Below are 22804 nucleotides of genomic sequence, written 5' to 3' on the forward strand. Positions count from 1 at the left end.
TCGCTAATTCAGATAGAGTTGACGCCAAGACTACAGCCTGCATGCCTCAATGAGTCATCCTCCCCTCGCTCTTACTTTTTTACCGCTCATCTAATGAATACACTGAGTATGGCTTTACCAAAACAATCATTGATGGCGAATAAAGTATCCATTATTCGAGTATGTAGAGCGGGATATATACCCGCGTATCACAGCGGAGAAGTAGTGTGTTAAAAAAGGTAGAAAAAGAAAAGGGAACATTTTAAAAATAACGTAACATGACTGTCAATATACAGTATTTGTTTTGTGAGTGTTACTGAGTGTTGCTGTCATCAAGGATTTGATTATCATTATTTCTTTCAATCAGGTTCGTATTTGTAGGATGTGTTGTGTTCAAGTTACATTCCGTGTTTGTCAATCGCTGTAAAGATGACAGGTTTCATTCATCGATTCGCTTCTTACTGCATCAATAAACAGCTCTCTTCTTCTTTATCTGAGACCTGACACACTGCATGCACGGGTTTTTTACACTGTCTTCCTTTAGCGGGACATTGACTTTTTCCACCGTGTGCTTTGTTTCCACAGTAGCTGCATTTATGAATATGCTTATCAGACGCTTCATATTTTTTGCTGCCTTTTCAATTGTGTAATTCGGTTTTGTTCAGCTCTTTGGAACTGTTGCTTTTATCTGTGCACTGCGCCAGTTCACGTGAGCCACTCGTGTACATGCATCAAGGTTCCCAGCTGTGCTGGTGCCATCTCGCTATGTCCATGGCTGTATTTAATGTTACCTTAGTCCTGGCACTTAAAACTTTCTCTCGCAGTTTCGCTGAGTTTGTGTCAAACACCACCCTGACCATCTCATCTTCCTCTCCATAAGCACAGTCCTTCACCCGTGAATATTTACCCGTGGCAGTTTGCTATTGGATTGCCGCTGACGGACGGCCTTATATGGGCAGGCACTAAATTACAAACGCCAGCGGCAGCCTGTCTATGAACTTAATTTAAAGTGTAGGTTTACATCGTGCTTTGTTTCCGAAGTAGCAGAACTCATGAATATGGTTGTATATGTCACTCGCCGCTTCTTATTGTTTCGCTGCCTTCTCAATTATATAATGCATGTTTTCTTGAGCGCTTTTTTGAGGACTTCCTGGTTTTCTATGTACTGCGTGATTACGTGGGAGGCATGATGATGTCACACGAAACTCCCCCACGGCGTTGAAGCTCATCTCCATTACAGTAAATGGAGAAAAACTGCTTCCAGTTATGACCATTACGCGTAGAATTTCGATATAAAACCTGCCCAACTTTTGTAAGGAAGCTGTAAGGAATGAACCTGCCAAATTTCAGCCTTCCACCCACACAGGAAGTTGGAGAATTAGTGATGAGTCAGTGAGTGAGTGAGTGAGTGAGGGCTTTGCCTTTTATTAGTATAGATATATATATATATATATATATATATATATACATACATACAGTGGAACCTCTATATACGATCACCTCTGTATACGAGAAATTCGATGGGGAAGTTGTGTTCTAGATACAAGAAATTCGCTATACAAGCTCAGTGCTGGAACGAATTAAACTTGTATCTAGAGGTTCCACTGTATATATTTATACACACACACACACATATATATATGATACAACTATGGAGGATATATATATATATATATATATATATATATATATATATATATATATATATATATATATCTCATCAGATTCAAAACAATACAGCACAAATTATACTAGTAAGTACAATTGGCAAGGAACCTATTAGACAACATTGGGCAATACTCACAAAGATTTTGCATTCTCCTTTTGCTAACCTTGTTATTATGTGACTGCACTATACTACTAACATTTTTTTAAAAGTACTTTCACTCTCTTCTAATTTCAGAGAAGCTTCTAATGATTATTTTGTAGAGCTAACACTAACACAGATTGCTGCTTTTTAGTAACCTTATTAATAAAAATTTTTATTCATGATATCTACACATGTGCTCTAAAAGCCTCACATAAATCCCAAAGAGCACAAAACTAATGGCAGATATCCCTACCAAAATGACCCATCTCTGCTAGAAATAATTTATTGGAAAAGGTACAGCAGCGATAAGTATCTGTTCTGATACTTGTAGTCTGGAATGCATTAAAAAATAGAGGAATTTATATTTTGGATTACTGTATTTTACAGCAGATTGATAAAGGTTATCACAACATTGTCTTCTTAAAATGAGACTGTTTTAGTTTGTATGGAAGCAGCTAAATTATTCAGCTGAAATTTATTTTGAGGAATTTTCTTGCATGAGAAGCTTTTAGCCAATAAAAGGCTGGAATCTGTACAAGAGTAAGTCTGCTCCAGCATCTTTCACCAAACTCATGTAACCCTGGCTCATAAATTTATAAATATCTAGTGTGCTGTCAAAATGCATTAAATTCTCAATTGTTTCCATTCTCCTAACTCTGTAACTAGGCAAATTTAAACATTCATTATATGTAAGCTGAAACATAAAACATCAAAATGTTTCAAATAAAATAAAGACTTCCAGGATACCAAACCTAATTTTAAAAAGGGATGGTTTGTATTTTGCAAATGTAAAACATTTACAAAATTGTCTCATCACCAAACTGTGTCATCATTAAATTGCTGAATTATAATCAGCATTGCTCAAATATTATGCCGTAATAATGCTGTAAAATCTTTTTTGATGTGAGAGGTGAGAATCACACTTTATGGACTAAACAGTCAGTAACAGATGTCCTCAGGTAGACCAATATCAAACCATATTCTAAATTACCTAAAGTTATTCCTTTAAAAAAGGAAAAGTGATGGATGGGGACTATAAAATGCAAATACTAATGAAAAATTCAACCACACACATACAATCATGTGCAGTACAACACAAACTTATTTCCTTGTGTTTATATTGCCATATATTTACATATTATTATATTAATATATTTACATATATTGCCTTATATTTATATATTATACACAGTACACACACCTAGTGAAGGCTATGCAGTGAAATGCTGTATCTTTAAATTTTGTATCTTTTCAGTGTAGAAATCACCATTAACATTTTTCTTTTTTTACTTTGCAGATACATGCTGACATTGCCTTACATTTCCTATACAGTATATGTAAATATACAGTGCCAGTTTCATGCAAACAAAAATAGGCTTTGGTGATTATCATTCCTACTTAGTTCATCAGTGACCTTTTTTTTTTTTTTTTTAAAAAATTGTTCAGCCGAGTTCCCTGGATCTCTCTTGGATATCCGTGAGCTGCAATCCAAGTTGTTACTTCAGTTATGTGTACTATATTCTCTATTACCAATACATTTTTAAACATGGAAAATGAGATATAGTAAAAAATTAATAATAGCAATGATAATTAATAATTCATTGCTTGACATTCAAGAACTCTGTATAAAGACAAATCATTTGAATAAACATACAACTCCACTTTCACACCATGAGGTGTCTTTTTCTTTAACAGTTACTCAGGAAGCTGCCATACAGTATGTGTGATTAAATCAATTTGAATTAAATAGTTTTAAGTTCTTGCCTGTCATGACCACCCCTATAAATTGGGGGAGGATATCATTTCCACAGTGCATGTCATTATCCTACAAAACTCTTTTTCCTGTATTTTACATGCATAGTTGATCATGGCAGATTGAGACTGATCAAACTGTGAACACTGTGTAGCCAAAATGGTGCACAGTGTTTTAATATGCCTATCTGGTAGTCTTTTGTAGCATATTCACATCTACTGTACTCCATTCCTTCCACCAGAAGGGACTCTCATTTCCCCAACTGAGCCTTTGCTATAGAAATGCTTGCCCCTTTAAGCTGCTTGCAAAACCAACACTGTATAGCTGAAATTGTTTAAAATGCATTTTAAAAACTGTACAACATTTTTCATGTTAATTTCAAAATTAATGTGCCTCTCCATCCCATCCATTGGAGGAGACGCTCATTTCCACAGCTAAGCCTTTGCCAATGAAGTAATCTTCTATTTACAAATTGAACACTGGACATGGATTAACCTATATGATTTTCGCAGTTTTGTTTACCAGAAGGTGTAAGAAGTTGATGTTCCTTATTAAAGTGGAGAGCCCTGGACAGGATTCCAACTACTTAATTATTATAAATTCCACAGTATATTTTTAAATACAAAGTGTAAATTATAGAATGATTAAAATAAAAAGGAGAGATCATTGTGGAATAAATTATTATGTTTTAATGCAATAAAGTGATTATGACAACTAAAATCTAACAAATACTGTATTCACTCATGTACCACGCGCCCTCGTGTAAGACACACACCCTAATTTTTACAAAGAAAAGCGCGAAAATCGTTTTGCCCTGTGTACGACGCGCGTGTTGAGATTGTATAGGAAGCGTTTAGAGAGTGTGAGTGCGCGAGCGAGCGAGTGAGCCCAAGCAGAAAAAAGTAAACATTACAGAATTACATTTCCTCGTGTATGACGCGCACCTAAATTTCAAATGCAAATTTTCGGGAAGAAATGTGCGCATGGTACACGCATTAATACGGTAGTACTGGATGACTTAGTCAAAGTTCAAACTTACTGTTTTGTTTACCATATTCAATAAAATTCTTACTTGTTTCTAATTGACTAGTAACAGTAGTGTAGTACACTGAGGCAATTAATACAAACACAGACACTAAATACAATATTGTACGTTAAACAGAATATCACAAATTACATACGAGAAACATTTATGTAGATTGTGAATGGTTCACTTCAGGTGGTCTGTAATGTTTATTCCAAGGAATCTGAACATGCTGGCCCTCTCCACAGCCAATAGAGCTGGAAACCTGTCTCATTCCTAAAATCCTTGGCCTTGCTAACACTAAGAGAGACATTACTATCATGGAATTGTTTTGTCAGTAGGTAAATTAATCTTCTGCAAGCTATTCCATGAGTATTAGTGATCAGGTTTCAATGGTGGTGTTTCCATCTGAAAATGTAATGATGGAGATCTAAACTGATTGTGCCAATGTGTACATCAGAGATGGTTTAAACATTCTGGAATATAAAGATGTCCCAAAGTTATGCTAGGAGTTATTTTGAGGAAATTTCATACATTACTTTTTGAGCAAAGGAAAAGTACCTTTAAACAGAAGAACTTAGTATCAACTGTAAAGTATTAGGAGTAGTACCATCATAGTTTGAAAGTACTTATCTGCTTTAGTACTTGGACAGCATTCTGCTATTGAGTAAACTATTAATTCAATAAAGTAGCAAATAAAATTTGAGTAAAAGATTAAATTATCTGTCAAGATCCTAGACCAAAACAACAAGTATGGAAAATATTTAAGCAAATCTAGTGCACGTTTAAGCAAATCTAGTGCACGTTGACTTCTGAAGAAGAAATAGTGTTTCAAATGATCGAGTCAAAGCCATATGTAAATCACATTTAAAGCAAAGTATAACATGTTAAATATCCCTCAAATAACACACAGTTCATGTTGTTCTGTGCTGATAAGTAGGCAAAGATTCTACCTTGCCTTTATAAGCAATTAATAGAAAGTCTTCCTGTAGTTACTGAAACCAGGACATTGCCTACTATTATCACCTAAGCTAATTGAAGTCTATTCGATTTTTGATGAATACCTTAGTACAAGGTTCAGTCCTTTAGTATTCCTGTGAGTTTAGGTCACTTTAATCTATTGATACACTTATGATGAGGATAAAACTGGCACATACTTACTTAAATGAGATATCAAAAGTCGACATTTGATTATTGAAATTTCAGCTATTGTTGGTGCAAATGCTGAAATCGGCACTAATTATGACAGATCTTGTTTCCGATTTAATATGACCATGTAAGCAAGTAGCTAAAACCAGCATAGAATGGCAGAGATATCTAATGAACATCTACTGGAAAAGTGAGTATTCTGTCCTGCTGTACATTTTGTTGCACAAGAACGTATTAAAACAGGTTGGTTATCCTATGGATAAATGTTGTCTGGATGGGACATAATATAACCAGGCTTTAACAATGCTTCTGTAGAAATACTTGCAAAGTATTAAAATACGTTCATTATATTAATTTTACTGCACAAGCATGTTTTATGACAGTGGCTTCACAATTCTGGTTAAATATACTACAGTAAGTATGTAACGAATCTAGTCCTTTTTTATTTTTCCTTAAATATTCAATATTCCCTAGGTTTACAATGATAACTTCCTTAGTCTTGACTTTTTTCTTTACTTATTTTTTATTATCAAAAGTAAATTCAACAATATAACATTACATGCAAATGTCAAATTCAAAAATTGAAGTAAATGCATTTGTTTTCTTTGAAAATTATCTATTGTTAAAGCAGAATTCTGGCTTCCTTTTTAAACAAGGATCATATTACTTCTCATTTGTATTTTACTTTCCGCAGGAATTAACACACCCCCTTGTTGCATCCTGTTATTCAAACGGTATTTCCCCTAGTTTTAAGTCACAGAGGCAGTGATAAAAGGGGGGAGGCTAGCTTCATATTTACAAAAGCCATGTAAAAACTAGTCATAATGGAAAAAGAAATCACTTAGGTCATGCAAGTGTTGGGAACTGAAAGTATAAAAAGGTTCTTTGTTGTTTTCTGGTAAACAAAATAGTATTTTACCATCTGTGGAGGTTTTTATACAAATAACGGATGATCAAGATTTAGTAAAGCAAAATGTTTAAAAACACTACCTGTAAATTATATACTGTATATATGTATATACATATATATGTATATATATATATATATATATAGCTGCTTTGCACTTTATAATTGCACAGTCAACATTACTAAATGCCAAAGTTAAAAGCAACTTTCTGACTATATACAGTATGATGGAATCAAATATGACCCAAGGTAGTATTTTGTTTATGGGAAAGGAACATTTGCTCATTATTACAATAAAACCAAAAGGAGCAAAGGCAATGAAATGTTTGCATTCTAATTGAACTTAAGCAATTAAACTTAATTCAATACAATAAAGGATCCAAAATTGAGCAGTGTTCCTTAATTCAGATGAATATTGAATACTGTGCTAGCTAAAAGGGAAAGTAAAACATTTGGACCAAAAATTGGATTTCAAATAAATAACTGCATTAACAGGAAGACAATAATTGATCTGCTATCTAAATTACTGTTGGGACATTTATACGGGCCTGGGGATGTGACCAATACAGTAATACAGTACAAAAGCTCCCAATGACATACAGTACAAGTAAGCATGGATTAAATAAAACTCCAAAATACATTTATACACCGTATATTATATAGATAAAAATAAAATAAATGCAGAAATATATTTTTATCATAGTAAAAAATATGGAAACATCTTCTTAAGATATTTACAGCTATTCTGCATTGTTAAGTTACAATTTTCTTATAAATTAATGGCATTCTTAAAATATTTACTGTACCTATGCACAGCTAGAGCAGTCATGATAAAGTGGTACTGACAGTAATGCTAATAAATCATATGCTCTTTGCTTTTATTGTCTTTACATGGTTATCAAAAAATGTATCCTTTCATTTTTTTAATAGGATTAAAAAGTCAGTCTTTGATAAGTAATATTTGATATTGTAAATGCATTTGCTCCTAGAGTTTTAAACCATCACACCAATATGGACTTCTTGACCATAGGTAGCTGAGGATCTCACAGTGAAGAACCCAACTATTTCTGTTCAGTTAGATGTTACAGCAAAATAGATTTGTCACATTCATTTTTCAGAACCCCTCTGTAATGACAGAAAACTTTCCTTAAAATCAATGTATTACAAGAGGAATTAAAAACATATCAAGAAAAACTGCACTTGTTCAAGAGTTACTTCCTTACGCTGAGCAGTCTTTAATAATGTATTCAAAATGTGTCTACTGCTTAACAAAAATATAATTTTTGATTTTCTAGCTATTTATCATAACAACACTCACCTTCATACTGGAACATAATCATGTTTTAAGAGCACTGACAGATGCTGGATACAACTAGATCATTTACTTTTTCTTTTGTTTATATCAGTTTGTGCTGAAATGTGAACAGTGGCACATTAAAATGTTTGTTCATGCAATTGCACATGCTGGTAAACATGTTAAAAAAAAAAAAAAAATGTGACTGGGACATCCCCTGCAATCAATTTAAAATCTAGTTGGAAGAAGTGAGTTGAGTATTTCTCTTTAGGCCTCCTTTCACCTGCACATGAAACAACACTGAATGCTAATTGTACACTAAAACAACTTTTACCAAGGTATGAGAGAAGCATGTCTTAGTACAGCTTGTCATATATAATTTAACTTAATATAGTATCGCAAATGGGTGTGAACACAATATGATAAAACAAACAACTGTTATTAGCAGCAACTTCACGTATGCTATGGGATAGTTTTAGAGAAACAACAAACTATACTGCAATTTTTACCATTTTAAAAAGAGTAGGTAATATTAAAAACCAAATTCATTCTAAACTAGCCGTCCGTGGCAAGTCCGTCCGCGTAGTAGTGAAACAGGACAGTGAGGAGGGCCCTGCTCGGCTACCCATTCCTGACGTCACCCTCCCCCTCGGCCCATCTAAATCAGTTAAGTAGTTCTCTCGTTCGCTAGCTAATCAGAGGTAAGGTACGCCCCGAGGCTGGTGTGCAAGTGAGAAGGGCCACCCCCCAAACCCTCTCCAATGAAACCCCACACCACCCACTGGGCCAGCTGCATGTCTCTCAGATTCATGCAAATAAATCGGTGCCACAAGGGAAGTATGATGTATAGCGCAATGAGATAAGTCGCAAAATCAACCGGAATATTCTAGCAAATTATGGAAAAAACCCAATCTAAATCCATTAAGTAGATCTCTCGTGAAAAGTGAACGGACGAACGGACGGACAGAGAGACAGAGAAAATGATCTGTGTCTGGCATAGAAAAGTCTCTATTTTATTTTATTTTTATACACAAAGGCAAATAAGTCAGACTGTGTTGAAACTAAATGTATTATGTATTCATTAATTCATTTTTGTAGGTACTACCAGTATCCAAATGAGGCTGAGGTACAAAATACTATAAATAATGCTGTCAGTGTGCAATTTTCACAACTTGCTTTGATCTTCACAATGAAAAAAAATGTTATGCATCTCACTCACCCATTTTAAAACCATTTTTTCATTTCTTGTAGAGCTTCATTGCTACTCAGGCAGGAGTTAACATAAACTTCAAAGGCAAATTCCCAGCCAGCAAAGTATAAAGTCCTTAAAGTTCATGCAAGCATGACTCCGATAATATATAATTCTTTGCAAAGCATCTTGGATATGTACACCTGCACTACACACATCAATCATCAGCCAGCTGTCATTCTGTTACAAATCACTACCATTCACAATACTTTGGGAGTATCTGTAGGGTAGGACTACACATTCTGTGAGCTACTTCAAAATCTTAACTCTCTGTTAGTTTTGTACTTCTCTGTTAATTTTATACCATTTACTGATCTTAAATAATGTAGTATAAGGATTCTAGCTAAATAACAATTCTGAACTACACAGTCATGAATATGTGATGAATACAAGAGTGTATTCAATTGTTCAATCTGCGAAACATGTAAAGAGACACCTTGCTTCCTGCCTTGTGTCCAATATTGCCAGAATATGAAACAACTCACTTACAAACCCAACTGAATTAAGTCTAACTGTAACATCCTTCTAGCCTCTATCAGAAAAGACTGTAAAAGGCAGAAAGTAAATGCTTCACTGTTTTCTTTTTGATAAAAATTACCCGTAAACACAATTCAAATCTTTATCACTGGAAATATTACTATTTCAAACTCACTCTCAAGTCTTTTCAGTGAACTAAATAGAAAATCTCAATGAACCTCTCTACATTCATTAACAGTAGAATTACCAGAACCTATGAAAAAACTTGTAGATTCATCCCACCTTAAATCGCTTCGCACTTCTCCATCAGCGTCTTTTGTCCTGTAAATGTGTCGATAAGCAGCAAGCAGCCTGCTATCACATCCCCCCACCGCCACGCAGTTTTCTCAGCTCAAGTCTATTTACCTGCGTGTCAGTTTCTTAGAGTTGTATAGAGTAAGAAATCAAGCAAAATGACACCTTTTATAAATAGTACTATACTGTTATTTGGAACACATGCATTTCATGTGTGTTCCGTGTCTACAACTATCAATGTAAACACATCGTTAAAACAGAAACGTTTTTTAATGTTTTAGTATAATTGATAAAATGCAGACATGAAGTGTATAATGTGTGAAGCCTGAATTCCAAATATCAAATAAACACTTCACACAAGGTACAAATATAACTAAAACATGAAAAACTATTTATATTATATATCATTTATTAAATAATTCCAAATAGTCTGTCCGCTTCCTTTCATAGCTTTTCTGATGGTTGTGCTGCTTCCAGACATGTATTTTCGTATTAAAGCATTTAACCAATCACATTTCAGCCATCATTTGTTGCCAGAAAGAGAGGCCTTCACAATCTGTTCTGCAGGCCCTCTAACACAGAATAAATGTCAATTAAACTGTTGCTTCAACCAATCAGATTTTGAGTTGGTGTCAGTAGGGCCCTCTAGCAGGCATACGGCAATGTCACAGTATTCAGACCCAATGATTGGATAGAAGCCGATATGAGGAACTCTACGAGGCCACTGAGAGCAAGACCCTCGCGCGTACTACCGCCAACTCCATGGCAGGATTCTGGACAATATTATTTACCAGACACAGACCAGATTTCAAGACCACGAAAAACTGATGTTTGTCACGCTACTCAGCCCCCAGAAGTTTCGGGAATACAACGAGATAAGTCGCAAAATCAACCAGAATATTCAAGCAAATTATGGAAAAAACCCGATCTAAATCCATTAAGTAGATCTCTCGTGAAAAGTGGACGGACGAACGGACGGACAGAGAGACAGAGAAAATGATCTGTATCTGGCATAGAAAGGTCTCTATTTTATTTTATTTTTTTACACAAAGGCAAATAATAAGTCAGACTGTGTTGAAACTAAATACATTATGTATTCATTAATTCATTTTTGTAGGTACTACCAGTATCCAAATGAGGCTGAGGTACAAAATACTATAAATAATGCTGTCAGTGTGCAATTTTCACAACTTGCTTTGATCTTCACAATGAAAAAAAATGTTATGCATCTCATTCACCCATTTTAAAACCATTTTTTCATTTCTTGTAGAGCTTCATTGCTACTCAGGATTCTGGACAATATAATGTGCTAGACACAGACCAGATTTCAAGACCACGAAAAACTGATGTTTGTCACGCTACTCAACCCCCAGAAGCTTCGGGAGTACAAGAAAAATTTCCCGCATGCAGTCTTCTCCAGTTTAACACAAGAGCCACGGAGCAGTTTTTGATCTGTCTCGGCTAAAAACAGAACTGACTGTAGTGTATGCCATGGATGATTTTGCAGGAAAATCTCCCACTGATCTCCTTGACTTCCTTCATCAGAAAAATCTGAATGAGAGCATGGGGCAGCTGTTCACATTGGTATATTTGGCGGTGACCATTCCCGTGTACACTGCTTCTGTCGAGCGGACATTTTTAGCCCTAAAGCGAATTAAAACTTATGCCAGACATACGACAAGGCAGGTTCGACTTTCAGCATTAGCTTCGATGGCGATAGAAAGGAACTTTTTGATGGAACTGAAGCGCATGGATAATCTGTACGACAGTGTAATTGAACTGTTTTTGAGGAAAGAGAGGAGGATGGATTTTGTTTACAAATAATCAGAATTTTTGGTGAGTAAAATGTTGCGATTTTCCTAAATAATATTGCAAGTTTATGAGTTATTATTGATGTTTTTTATGTGTGTCATGGCTGTAGCTGCAGTAGAAAGGAACTTGCTCACCCCTGGTTTGTCTATTCAATAAAGGCATTTATTGTGGCTACAGGAGTTATCTATCTGCGATGCAGCGGCTCATTATACTGTATTTCTGCATATTAAGATGGTTTTTATAACCATAAATTAGTTTTTGAGGGGCAGGTTGATTCAGACGGAGCACTACTGAAGGCCTAGGTGTGAGATGCACAGTCCGCCACTGGACCAGATGATATGTAAATTTGATGAACATTACAACCCGTAAATAAGCGAAACTGTAGAGAGGTACAGATTATACTTCTCCCAGTGCGTCTCTCTAAATCCTCTGTGCGGGAACATTATCATAAGGCTTAACAATCTTATTGTTACACCTTCTACGTACACTGAACCGTCCTTATTACGAAGTCTTCCTTGCTTTACTGCTGGCTGCTTCTTTCCATTCACCTTTCTAGCTCTTTATTTAAACAGTTTTCCTTCTCACTTTTCTGGTCCTTCGCTGTCTTCTCCCTTTTCATTCAAAATACGTGCCTCCTTGCCTTTTTACAGTCAGCTCCCCTTACGTCACACCATGGTACGTTTAGCACAAGTTAATACCGGGAATGCCTGTTAAACATCTTACATTCACGAGTAGCAATTTGCGTAGTGAACACTTCAATGAATGAAACCTGTTATCTTTACAACTGTTGACAAACACGGAATGTAACTTCATAGCAACACGTCCTCCAAATATGAACCTGATTTAAAGAAATAATGATAATCAAATCCTTGATGACAGCAACACTCGTAACAGTGACAAAACAATTACATTGACAATCAGGTTATGTTATTTTTAAAATGTTCTCCGCTGCGAACCGCGGGTATTTTGCTAGTGTACCATAATCCAGATTACAATATGTGAATTTCAGGTTGTGTAATAGCTCATCTGAACTTCACACAACTATGCACTGGGCTTTATTCTAAAATCAGAGAAGTACTTAATTATGACTGTTGTTTGTGAAATGAGACATTTGAACTTGCTGTATTTTTTTTCTCATTACAATTTAAATTTATTAGGAATCGGAGTCAGTACATTTTTGCTGACTCCAACCCCGACTCCAGGTACCCAAAATTGTCTCCGACTCAACAGCCCTGCTTAGTTTTTAGTAGAATGTAGAATGTCTGGGAGAGGGAAGCTGGCCAGTGGGTCTAGGTAATCTGAACTGTAACTTTGCCTGATAGTTATGAGCTCATCAAAAGTTTATTTTCCCAAGGAATGTTATTGACTGGAGTATTTGTTTTCCTCACTTTTGTTGTCAACTGGCTATATGCTGCATATAAAGATAATGGATTTTATATTTTCATGATATTTTTCTTAATCAATTAAACTGCTATATTTAGCTGTTTGTTTAATGTAATATATGTGTCTTTATGTAAACACATGATGTGTGATTTGTAATTTACTATTAAAACATTGCAGCTACAAATATGCCCAGGTGTTCTGAGTCTGTAACCAATTAACAGCACTATACAAAAAAATAATTGAATTTAATCTCTGTAATCTCTTTTATGTAGTGCTCAAGACTATTTACACAATGCTATATAATTTAAACATTAAAGGAAAATTCACTTCATAAAGTTGAATGTGACTTTTCATAGTACTTTTTCATATAATCAAATAACAGGAAAACAAAGAAAAAACCAAAAAGATTTTGCTTAATATTGTGGATTCAGTACTGTGAAAAATCCACATTGTAATTTCCGTGTAGTTCTTACTATGTTTCATGTAGCTTATAGCCCTTGGCAAAGAATTCCCTAGCACTGTGTCTCTTACCAAATTTCCAGCCTGACTGCAAAACTCTCAGATCTTTCCTCACAAACATCTTTTAAGAGAAGACTACTGAAAAGATTCACAACTTAGCATTTTCCAGGATGTGCCTCATTTAAGAAATGCCCAGGTTGCAACAGACCAGTGTATTGCCTTTCTTATTGTGTTCTACACCCAGTCTATGACAACTGTCACATCAGGTCCCCTTTGAAGAATAGACACCAACAGCCATAGCACAGAACTGTCAATTCCTTAAACTGCCTGCAGTGAGTCATCGCAAAACCCTTGGCAAACTGTATATAACCTTTTCCCATTGAATGTAATACAATGGTTAGTCACAACATTGTATCACCCAAAAGACATAGAATCCAACCCATAGTTTAAGAAGCTAAGCGTTAGACTATACCCTGTATAAATTTATCTCTGATTTTTAAAGTAAAAAACATAAATAAAAATATTGATTCAAATACAATATTAAAAAATAATAAATGGCAAAAGACTAAAAAAATACCATTAACCACACAAATCTTTTGCATGCAACAAGAAGGACAACCCATCAAATATATTAAGGTGGGAGCGGAGGATGCCATCATCTATATGCTTCATCGATCCCTCTCCCACCTGGACAGTGGCAGTGGTGCTGTAAGAATTATGTTTTTGGACTTCTCTAGCACCTTCAACACCATCCAACCTCTGCTCCTTAGGGATAAGCTGACTGAGATGGGAGTAGATTCACACCTTGTGGCATGGATTGTGGACTATCTTACAGACAAACCTCAATATGTGCGTCTTGGGAACTGCAGGTCTGACATTGTGTGCAGCAATACAGGGGCGCCGCAGGGGACTGTACTTTCTCTGGTCCTGTTCAATCTATATACATCAGACTTCCAATATGACTCGGAGTCCTGCCACGTGCAAAAGTTCGCTGATGACACTGCTATTGTGGGCTGCATCAGGAGTGGGCAGGAGGAGGAGTATAGGAAACTAATCAAGGACTTTTGTAAATGGTGCGACTCAAACCACTTACACCTTAACACCAGCAAGACCAAGGAGCTGGTGGTGGATTTTAGGAGGCCCAGGCCCTTATGGACCCCGTGATCATCAGAGGTGACTGTGTGCAGAGGGTGCAGACCTTTAAATATCTGGGAGTGCAGCTGGATGACAAATTGGACTGGACTGCCAATACTGATGCTCTATGTAAGAAAGGTCAGAGCAGACTATACTTTCTGAGAAGGTTGGCATCCTTCAACATCTGCAGTAAGATGCTGCAGATGTTCTACCAGACGGTTGTGGCGAGTGCCCTCTTCTACGCTGGGTGGTGTGCTGGGGTGGCAGCATAAAGATGAAAGACGCCTCACGCCTGGACAAACTTGTTAAGAAGGCAGGCTCCATTGTAGGATTAAAGTTGGACAGTTTAACATCTGTGGCAGAGCAACGGGCACTAGGCAAACTCCTGTCAATCATGAAGAATCCACTACATCCACTTAACAGGATCATCTCCAGGCAGAGGAGTAGCTTCAGTGACAGACTTTTGTCACTGTCCTGTTCCACTGATAGACTGAGGAGATCGCTCCTCCCCACACTATGCACTCTTCAATTCCACCCGGGAGTAAATGCGAACATTAATTTTATTTTAATTCTTTTCATTTTTATTACTATTTAATTTAATATTGTTTCTTTGTATCAGTATACTGCTGCTGGATTATGTGAATTTCCCCTTGGGATTAATAAAGTATCTATCTATCTATCTATCTATTACAAAAATAGTGCCTAAAGACAGCCTGTGTCCATCTGGACAGCCTTCAAGACTAATCAATAAATAAAAGAAAAACTTTTTCTTCACTTCATCTTCTTGTTTGTAATTCATTCACTCTACTTTGTCTGTTCTCACTAAGGTAAAATGTGTTTTGCAAACATGCACTTGTAACAGCATGCTTGTTCTGTATTTAATTAATTAAGATATTTTGTTTTATCACAAAATCAATACTGCTACCTAAAGAAATACAGCACATGTGTGTTAAGCTGCAAATGGTACTAAACTAGTTAAAAATGAACTCATGGATTAATTTTATTTACTGGAACACCTTTTACTGATAACACAGCTTTATAAGCATACTGTTGATTTATCAAAGTCCAGTTTTAACTTTTCAAAGTGTGTTATCTCTGACTATAATATTTAGAAGCTCACCCAAAAGGCAGCACTGTAAACAATCCTATCTAATTATTAACTTACCTTAAGGGAGTAATCTGAGTTTACTGATATCAGCTACATTTTCATCACTCTCTTTTACAGTACCTCAACCAGAAAAAAAACTACAGGATTGGTAACTGTTGACTGTGTGATTATATGCAGACTGGGTGTGGTAGTACTTTATAAATAAACCCATTTTCTATTGTTGTACTAAGCGCATTATGGTAGTTCACGATGCTTTAAAACATAAATATTAAATATCCAATAATAATAAATAGCAACAGTCATAAAATCATATGTTAACTAAACTAGATTATTGGCATAAACCTATATCACTACTACATCTTGATACACTTTATAAAGCATTTATCACTATAGATCAATTTAAGACATCAAGATATTTCAATTTCCATGTAAATCCGGTAGACAGGGGGCTTTTCAATGATACATATCACTTGTCCATGCAGTGTTTGCAGTCGTTTGAAATCTGCAGAGGCTGTCCATCCCATTTCTGGGTGAACAGATTACATCACACCCATGTATGTATAGTGATGGCAGTCTTTTCCAATAAGAGCACATATTTTAAACTTTGTTGGCCAATCAGAGGATTGACTGGACATCAGTCTGTGTCAATGTCAAGCTCTGTAAACAACTCATGGTGTTTATTGATTCCTGAGAGAGAGTTCTATTTAGAGATCTGTAGAATCTGTGGATAGGTTTCTGTGAGTTGCAGCTTTAAGAGAACATGGCTGTGAGACATGTTTCAATAAGCCCTAGGTATGATACATGTGGTGACGAGAAGAAAGGGGATTCCTCTGTACCGGAGTCATACCTTCTTCGCAGGAGGGTCTCAATCCAGAGATTAACTGGCTAACTAAATTTAAACTTATACACTTTATACACAGCAGTTTATATAAAATAACTTTTATCTTTTCATTTTACTGGTTTTGCCCTTAAATCTTATGTATATCAGCTGTGCTTGTTATGTATAAGAAAATGCTGCTTATTTTCCTTTACTCAGCAGTGCCTTTAATTTATAAAGAAATGCCATATCATTTCATGGCTATAAAATATTGGCACACACTTGTTCAGAAGTACAGCAAAGACTTACAGTAACTTATTTTATCAAAAAGGATTGTGTAGTTCATTTTTTCAGATTGTTTCACTCAGTATGATCTAGTTGTTTTTTTCAATAAATAAATAAAAAAAAAATGCAGCTTTTGGTATTTTTTTTTCTTTTTCCTTAATAATTGTATATTATACTGAGTAGTATAGTTATAACTGGAATTACTGAAAAGGTTAATAAGAGCTGAATCAATGGTCATAAAGCACTTTATAGACAAAAATACTAAGTTACTGTGTGCTTAAGGGGCTTAGGTCTCAAAGTTTTTTAAAAAAAATGGAAGATTAAAAAAAATACACCTCAAAAGCAAATTTTTTCACAAAATGTTTTGCCTTGTTATACTATAAAATTTAGACATAATAGACAGAGCACTGCCCATTTTTATTATGTGGCTATAATACCAACCATTACATAGTACATGCATCATATGCTTAGCAACAAGGTGTTATAATGATCAACTTTCTAAAATGGTGGTACAGATGAAATACAGACACAAAAATGGCTTCTTCTGTGAAAAATATATAAACAAAATGGCAGTAACCGTGATGCCACTAAAGAAAGGGTAAAAAATATAAGTTAAAAAAATATCTGAGCCTTTTTTGAGCAACCTTGACAACAATTAATATCCTGATTATCCCATCAAGCAATGAAATACTTGGCAAAAAACCTTCTTATTAGTCCAAATCTTTGCTATATTTTCCACTGCTGCTATCTGTTAAATTCATTTTGTTTTACTATTCCACTCTCAAACTGACCTTTGTAAAGTATGGTCAATCTCTTGATGTTTTAATTTTATTTCACTTGTCTGAATTTTTGTCAGATTGTATATACAGGGGGTCCTCGGGTTACAACGTTTCAACATACAACACATACTCCCATGAAAATATAAAAAAACTGAGACGCAAGAAGGAATAAAGGTAATGATTTTTTTTTCTTACACTCATTTTTTCTGTTACTACAGTACTGTGTACAGTACAGTATATTTATGTCATTTTCCTTCTTCTGTGGCTTAGTTGTGTTTTTATGTTCTAGATTATGATTTTGAAAATGTGTTAGGATCAGCAAATGGCTTAGGCTAGGGTGCGTTTCAACTTACACCAAAATTCGGGTTACATCACTGTTGTAGGAATGGAACTGTGTCGTAACCCGAGGACCCCCTGTATTTGATGAAGATAGTGTCTCATTTAGTTTATAGATGATAAATGTTTCATTGGAGTGCTCACCATACTCTAAAAATGTCTGACCAAAAACAAAGAATCAAGTAAACACAAATGTATAGTATAAGATGCTATTAGAGAAAAGAAAAAAAACTACATTATTCTTTATGCACAAAGGAAAGTTTTTCAGCCATTATCCCTAATGAAGTGTTTTTTAGTTACAACTGCCACGAAAACATGTTTAACCAACTTTTTGCCACACCCTATATACCACCTTTTGTCCATCTCTCATACTAGAGGTGGAGAAAAAAATGAATGGACCAGATCAGGGTACTAGACTGTCACAATACTGAAATCCACAGCTTTGAGAAAGTACTTAAGAAAGTGTCACTGTTTTGATACCATTTTCGATATCTCAGGAAGGCTTGGGGCTGAGGGATACACAGACTTACATGTCAACATTTTTATTAAAAAAAAAAAAAAAAAAAAGATAAATGTAACTAAATAAAGTTAGATCATTTTTGAGGCGAGTGGATTTGTTTAAAAGCCTCCGAGACTATCAAATATTCAAAGTCAACAAAATGGGTAATAAAATAAAAACTGTTTATGAAATTTACATTAATGCAAATAATATTCTTTTGAGCGACTAATGCATCAATATATATGTTTTATTACAGAGCTGCACTTTGTGTTCTCAAAAATAACAGAATTTCACTAGAAAATTATTTTCTGCTATATGCTATAATAATAATTGTGGACAGTGGAATAAAATGGCAGTAGGATTCTAGAAATGTTTGTTTTAATAATTTTAATATTCATTTTTTGTATTATTATATTTTGTATGCTGTATGACATGATGACACAACATTTTTTTGTCATGGAAACTTAAATACCTAAATTTTGGAAGTGGTTAGTCCAAACTCATACAGTTATTGTAATATTAATAATTAATATGCTTTCTGCAGAATGCTCACTTATACATTTCACAAACATTAAATGACGGAGAAACAAACAATAATGTGAAGAAGAGAAAAGTTAGGAAAATAAAACACTACAAATCAATGACAATTATTAAGATGTTGCCAAGACAGAGTAATGCAAACAGGAAAAATAATTGTGATGAGATTTAATGTAGTATGTATGTAGTGTCACACACGTGCGACTAGGAGCGAGCTGAAAGGACCAAGTGAAGGTGATTACCCGCCCGGCCAGGGGGTGGCGAGGTTCTCTAAACCTTTGTCTGTTATTTCTGCAGATCAAATACGGGAAAACCTGCCTGACCTGACGTCACTTCCTGTTCCGGCACCTAGACTGACATCACTTCCTGTTCCAGCACCCAGACTGACGTCACTTCCGGGTTACAAGATATAAAAGCCTCCATCTTGGCTAACTCAAGCAATTCAGTGTGGAACTCAAAGAAGCAACATTGCTATATCAATATAATCCTTTTGCAGCTAGGGACAATGTGTTGAGACTCGTTCTTTTACAGTGGCGTAGTCGGCAGGATGGCCTCCTGGTGGAATAGGAAGCCGAACCAACAGTATGTCTCAACACATTATCATGGACCACCAAAGACCTATCAGGTAGGAGAGTACCGTTCTTGTGTTGCCGAGCTGGGGTCTGACGGTGTGTGTCGGAGGGATCTGGAGTATGTTCCGACCCAGTTCTCCTTAAAGAGAACCTGGGAGCGTAGGCAGAAGACCTACAGACAAGGGCCAGGTTCTGAAAGGAACAGAGCGGAGACCTATTATGGGCTTCCAAGGATGGGGACCGACCCTAAGAAACCCACAAAGAAAAATTTCTTTGGAAAAGCTGGGGGTGTCCTATCTATGTCAGCAGGTGAGGGAAATATTGAACTGGGAATACAACTCAGAGGAGTCTCTCCGAGGACAGGTCATAAAACTAGAGAGACTTACAGAATGACGTGGAAACGGCCGGGCCGTCGCAGAGCGATACGTCATTTTCAAGTGCTGAGCCAGTCTGGTCTGAAACCACGCCCCTTGAGGACGAGTCTGATCCCCTCAGTCGTCTGCAATTTCAGTTTAGACAGACACCGGCTTCATTTAAAAGGGAACAATGGAATGATGACTCCCTTAAATTTGCAAAAAATGCAGCTCTCTTAGTAGATGGCCAGCGCGCAACACATCCCATGCCACAAGGTCCCCACTTTGTATTAAACAATGACCTTTTATATCGGGTGGCAGATCATGAAGGAGAGGTAAGGTCACTGATCTTAGTTCCACAGACTTACCGGCAACAAGTCTGTGAACTAGCTCTTACCCACCTCCTGGGAACCCATCTGGGCCCCGAGAAAACTTTAGAGCGAAGTAAGCTCCGATTTTTTTGGCCTGGGATTAATGAGGAGGTCCGTCGTTTTTGCATGTCCTGTCCAGACTGTTAATTACAGCAGATTCCCCGAAGGGATCGTGCTCCTCTAATCTCTTTACCCGTAATTGATGTCCCATTTGAACGTATCAGGGTTGACCTGGTGGGACCCCTAGAGCCTTCAGCCAGAGGACATAAATATATAATGGTCCTGGTGGAATATGCTACCCGATATCCTGAAGCTGTTCCATTACGCTCAGCCACTTCCAAAAATATCGCACGGGAGTTGGTAGGAGTATTTGCGCGAGTCGGAATCCCTAAAGAAATCTTGACGGATCAAGGGACTCCATTTACCTGGGAGACGTTCAGGGAGACAGCTAAGTTACTGAAAATAAAACATTTAAAGACCTCTGTACATCATCCTCAAACAGATGGTCTAGTCGAGAGGTTTAATCAAACTCTCAAACAGATGCTACGCAAAGTAGTCAATGAGGACGGAAGGAACTGGGATCAGCTCCTCCCCCTCAACCTTTTTGCATATCGGGAAGTCCCACAAGCCTCCACGGGATTCTCACCCTTTGAATTATTGTATAGACGACAACTCCGGGGTTTATTGGATATATTAAAAGAAGGATGGGAAGAGGAGGTCCTTCCCTCTGTAAATATACTTGAATATATCACACAATTACGCGATAGATTTGCAAAAATTAGACCTATCCTACATTCTCACATGGAGAATGTGCAAGCAGCCTAGGCTCGTTGTTACAATCGTGGCACATCGCTTCGGGAGTTCCACCCGAGGGAGATAGTGTCACGGTATTGGTTCCTACCTCCCACTCCAAATTACTGGCTCATTGATATGGCCCATATGAAGTTAAGGAGAGGAAGGGTCTGGTTGATTATTTAATTATCCAACCTAATCGTCGACATAAAAAGTGGATTTATCATGTCAATTTGCTGAAACCGTGGAAGGCAAGGGACTCCAATCCCTCCTCCGGACAGCCCTGCTCACTCTTCGCTCATAAATTACACCTTAACTTCGGTGATGATTTGACTCGCCAACAATGACAGCAGCTCGAAGCAGTTAACCGGTCTGTCCCAGAGGTAGTGAGCGAAATTCCTGGACGAACCTCCCTGATTGCGCATGACATAGTGATGAAACCAGGGGTTATAGCCAGGGAACGCCCATATATGTGCTTCTCTCTCTTTCTAATTTACTATGGCAGTTTCTTTCAAATTAAACTGACTTTGTATAGCAGTTATCTGGCTGATTAGGAAAGAAAAGAAAAAAAAATAGTGACTTTCATTACTAACATGCATTTACAAATTGAAGTTAATTACAGCACTGTGCAGTGGTCCTCTCATAACTACAACCAAATTATTAGATATTATGAGTAATGAATATACATGAGTCTTACCATTGAAGAAGTTTTTAGCTCTCAGGTAACTAACACTCAATCGTAGTACAGAAAGTTTATCAAGTTTGGAAATAACATCCTGAGGAAAAGGAAGGAGGCTAGCAAGTCTCTCTAGCTCAGCGTTTAGCCTATCACGATGTCTTTTGGATGGATTTGACTTGGTTCCTTCAGGTGGCGGTGGTTTTAAACTGTAAAAAAAATGAACACACAAGTTAGTTCTACCAAAACGTATGTTTAAGGGTAATACAAAATAAGCAAAATTGTAAACCATTTTATTTTGCTTTATTAAGCAGTACAAAACTCTTAACATTCATAAACTTCATAGTCTTAAATCTAAATGCTAGATAACAGGAACTAGAATGTAACTGTCTCATCACCTTGTCAAAAATTAGATGTTCAACCATTTAAGGTACCAAAATAAGATGTGGCTACCTCTTGCAATATTGGTTTTCAGCTACTGTCCGTGAGATTACCAGAGTGTTACATCATTCAAGCACGATCATCAATGCTTTTCCTTTTGGGTGAATTGAGCTTGATTGTCCACAACTGGCCATGATCCACCGGCAAAGCGGCGGATGAGAAACGAATGTGATCATAGAACTGATGGATCTCATTTCGTATGGGGTTGGCCACGATAAATATATAATGATGCTGCTGTGAATCAAGAAAGATCATCAGACCATGCAGGATTTTGACTGGAGTGTTTGCCATGGCCCACCTACAATGCCGCCACATCCTATCAGTGGGTCGCGGCTTAAAGGTTGGGAAATGCTGAAATAATATATTGCATTACCATGGAGAGCCAGTGTCTAGCCTAGCAAAATTATGTGCAAAGCAGTAACCAGCCCTGGCATGGGCTTAAGTCCACTACAAAACATACTAATGCAAATGCACACTGGACCAAATTGAAGTCACAGAGTAAACTAAAACACAT

At 36.5% G+C, this 22804-nt stretch overlaps 1 protein-coding gene across 1 annotated transcript in view; it reads right to left on the reverse strand.

Annotated features, from left to right (window-relative positions):
• The window catches only part of LOC120516160 (aryl hydrocarbon receptor-like), a 193868-nt gene that overhangs the window by 130812 nt on the left and 40252 nt on the right, over positions 1-22804 (reverse strand). The window contains exon 2 of the mRNA XM_039737635.1: positions 21871-22058. Coding sequence (XP_039593569.1) covers positions 21871-22058 — 188 coding nt within the window. The remainder of the gene's footprint in view (positions 1-21870; positions 22059-22804) is intronic.

This window comes from Polypterus senegalus, chromosome 15, assembly GCF_016835505.1.
Source record: "Polypterus senegalus isolate Bchr_013 chromosome 15, ASM1683550v1, whole genome shotgun sequence".
In the NCBI taxonomy this organism is placed as follows: Eukaryota; Metazoa; Chordata; class Cladistia; order Polypteriformes; family Polypteridae; genus Polypterus; species Polypterus senegalus.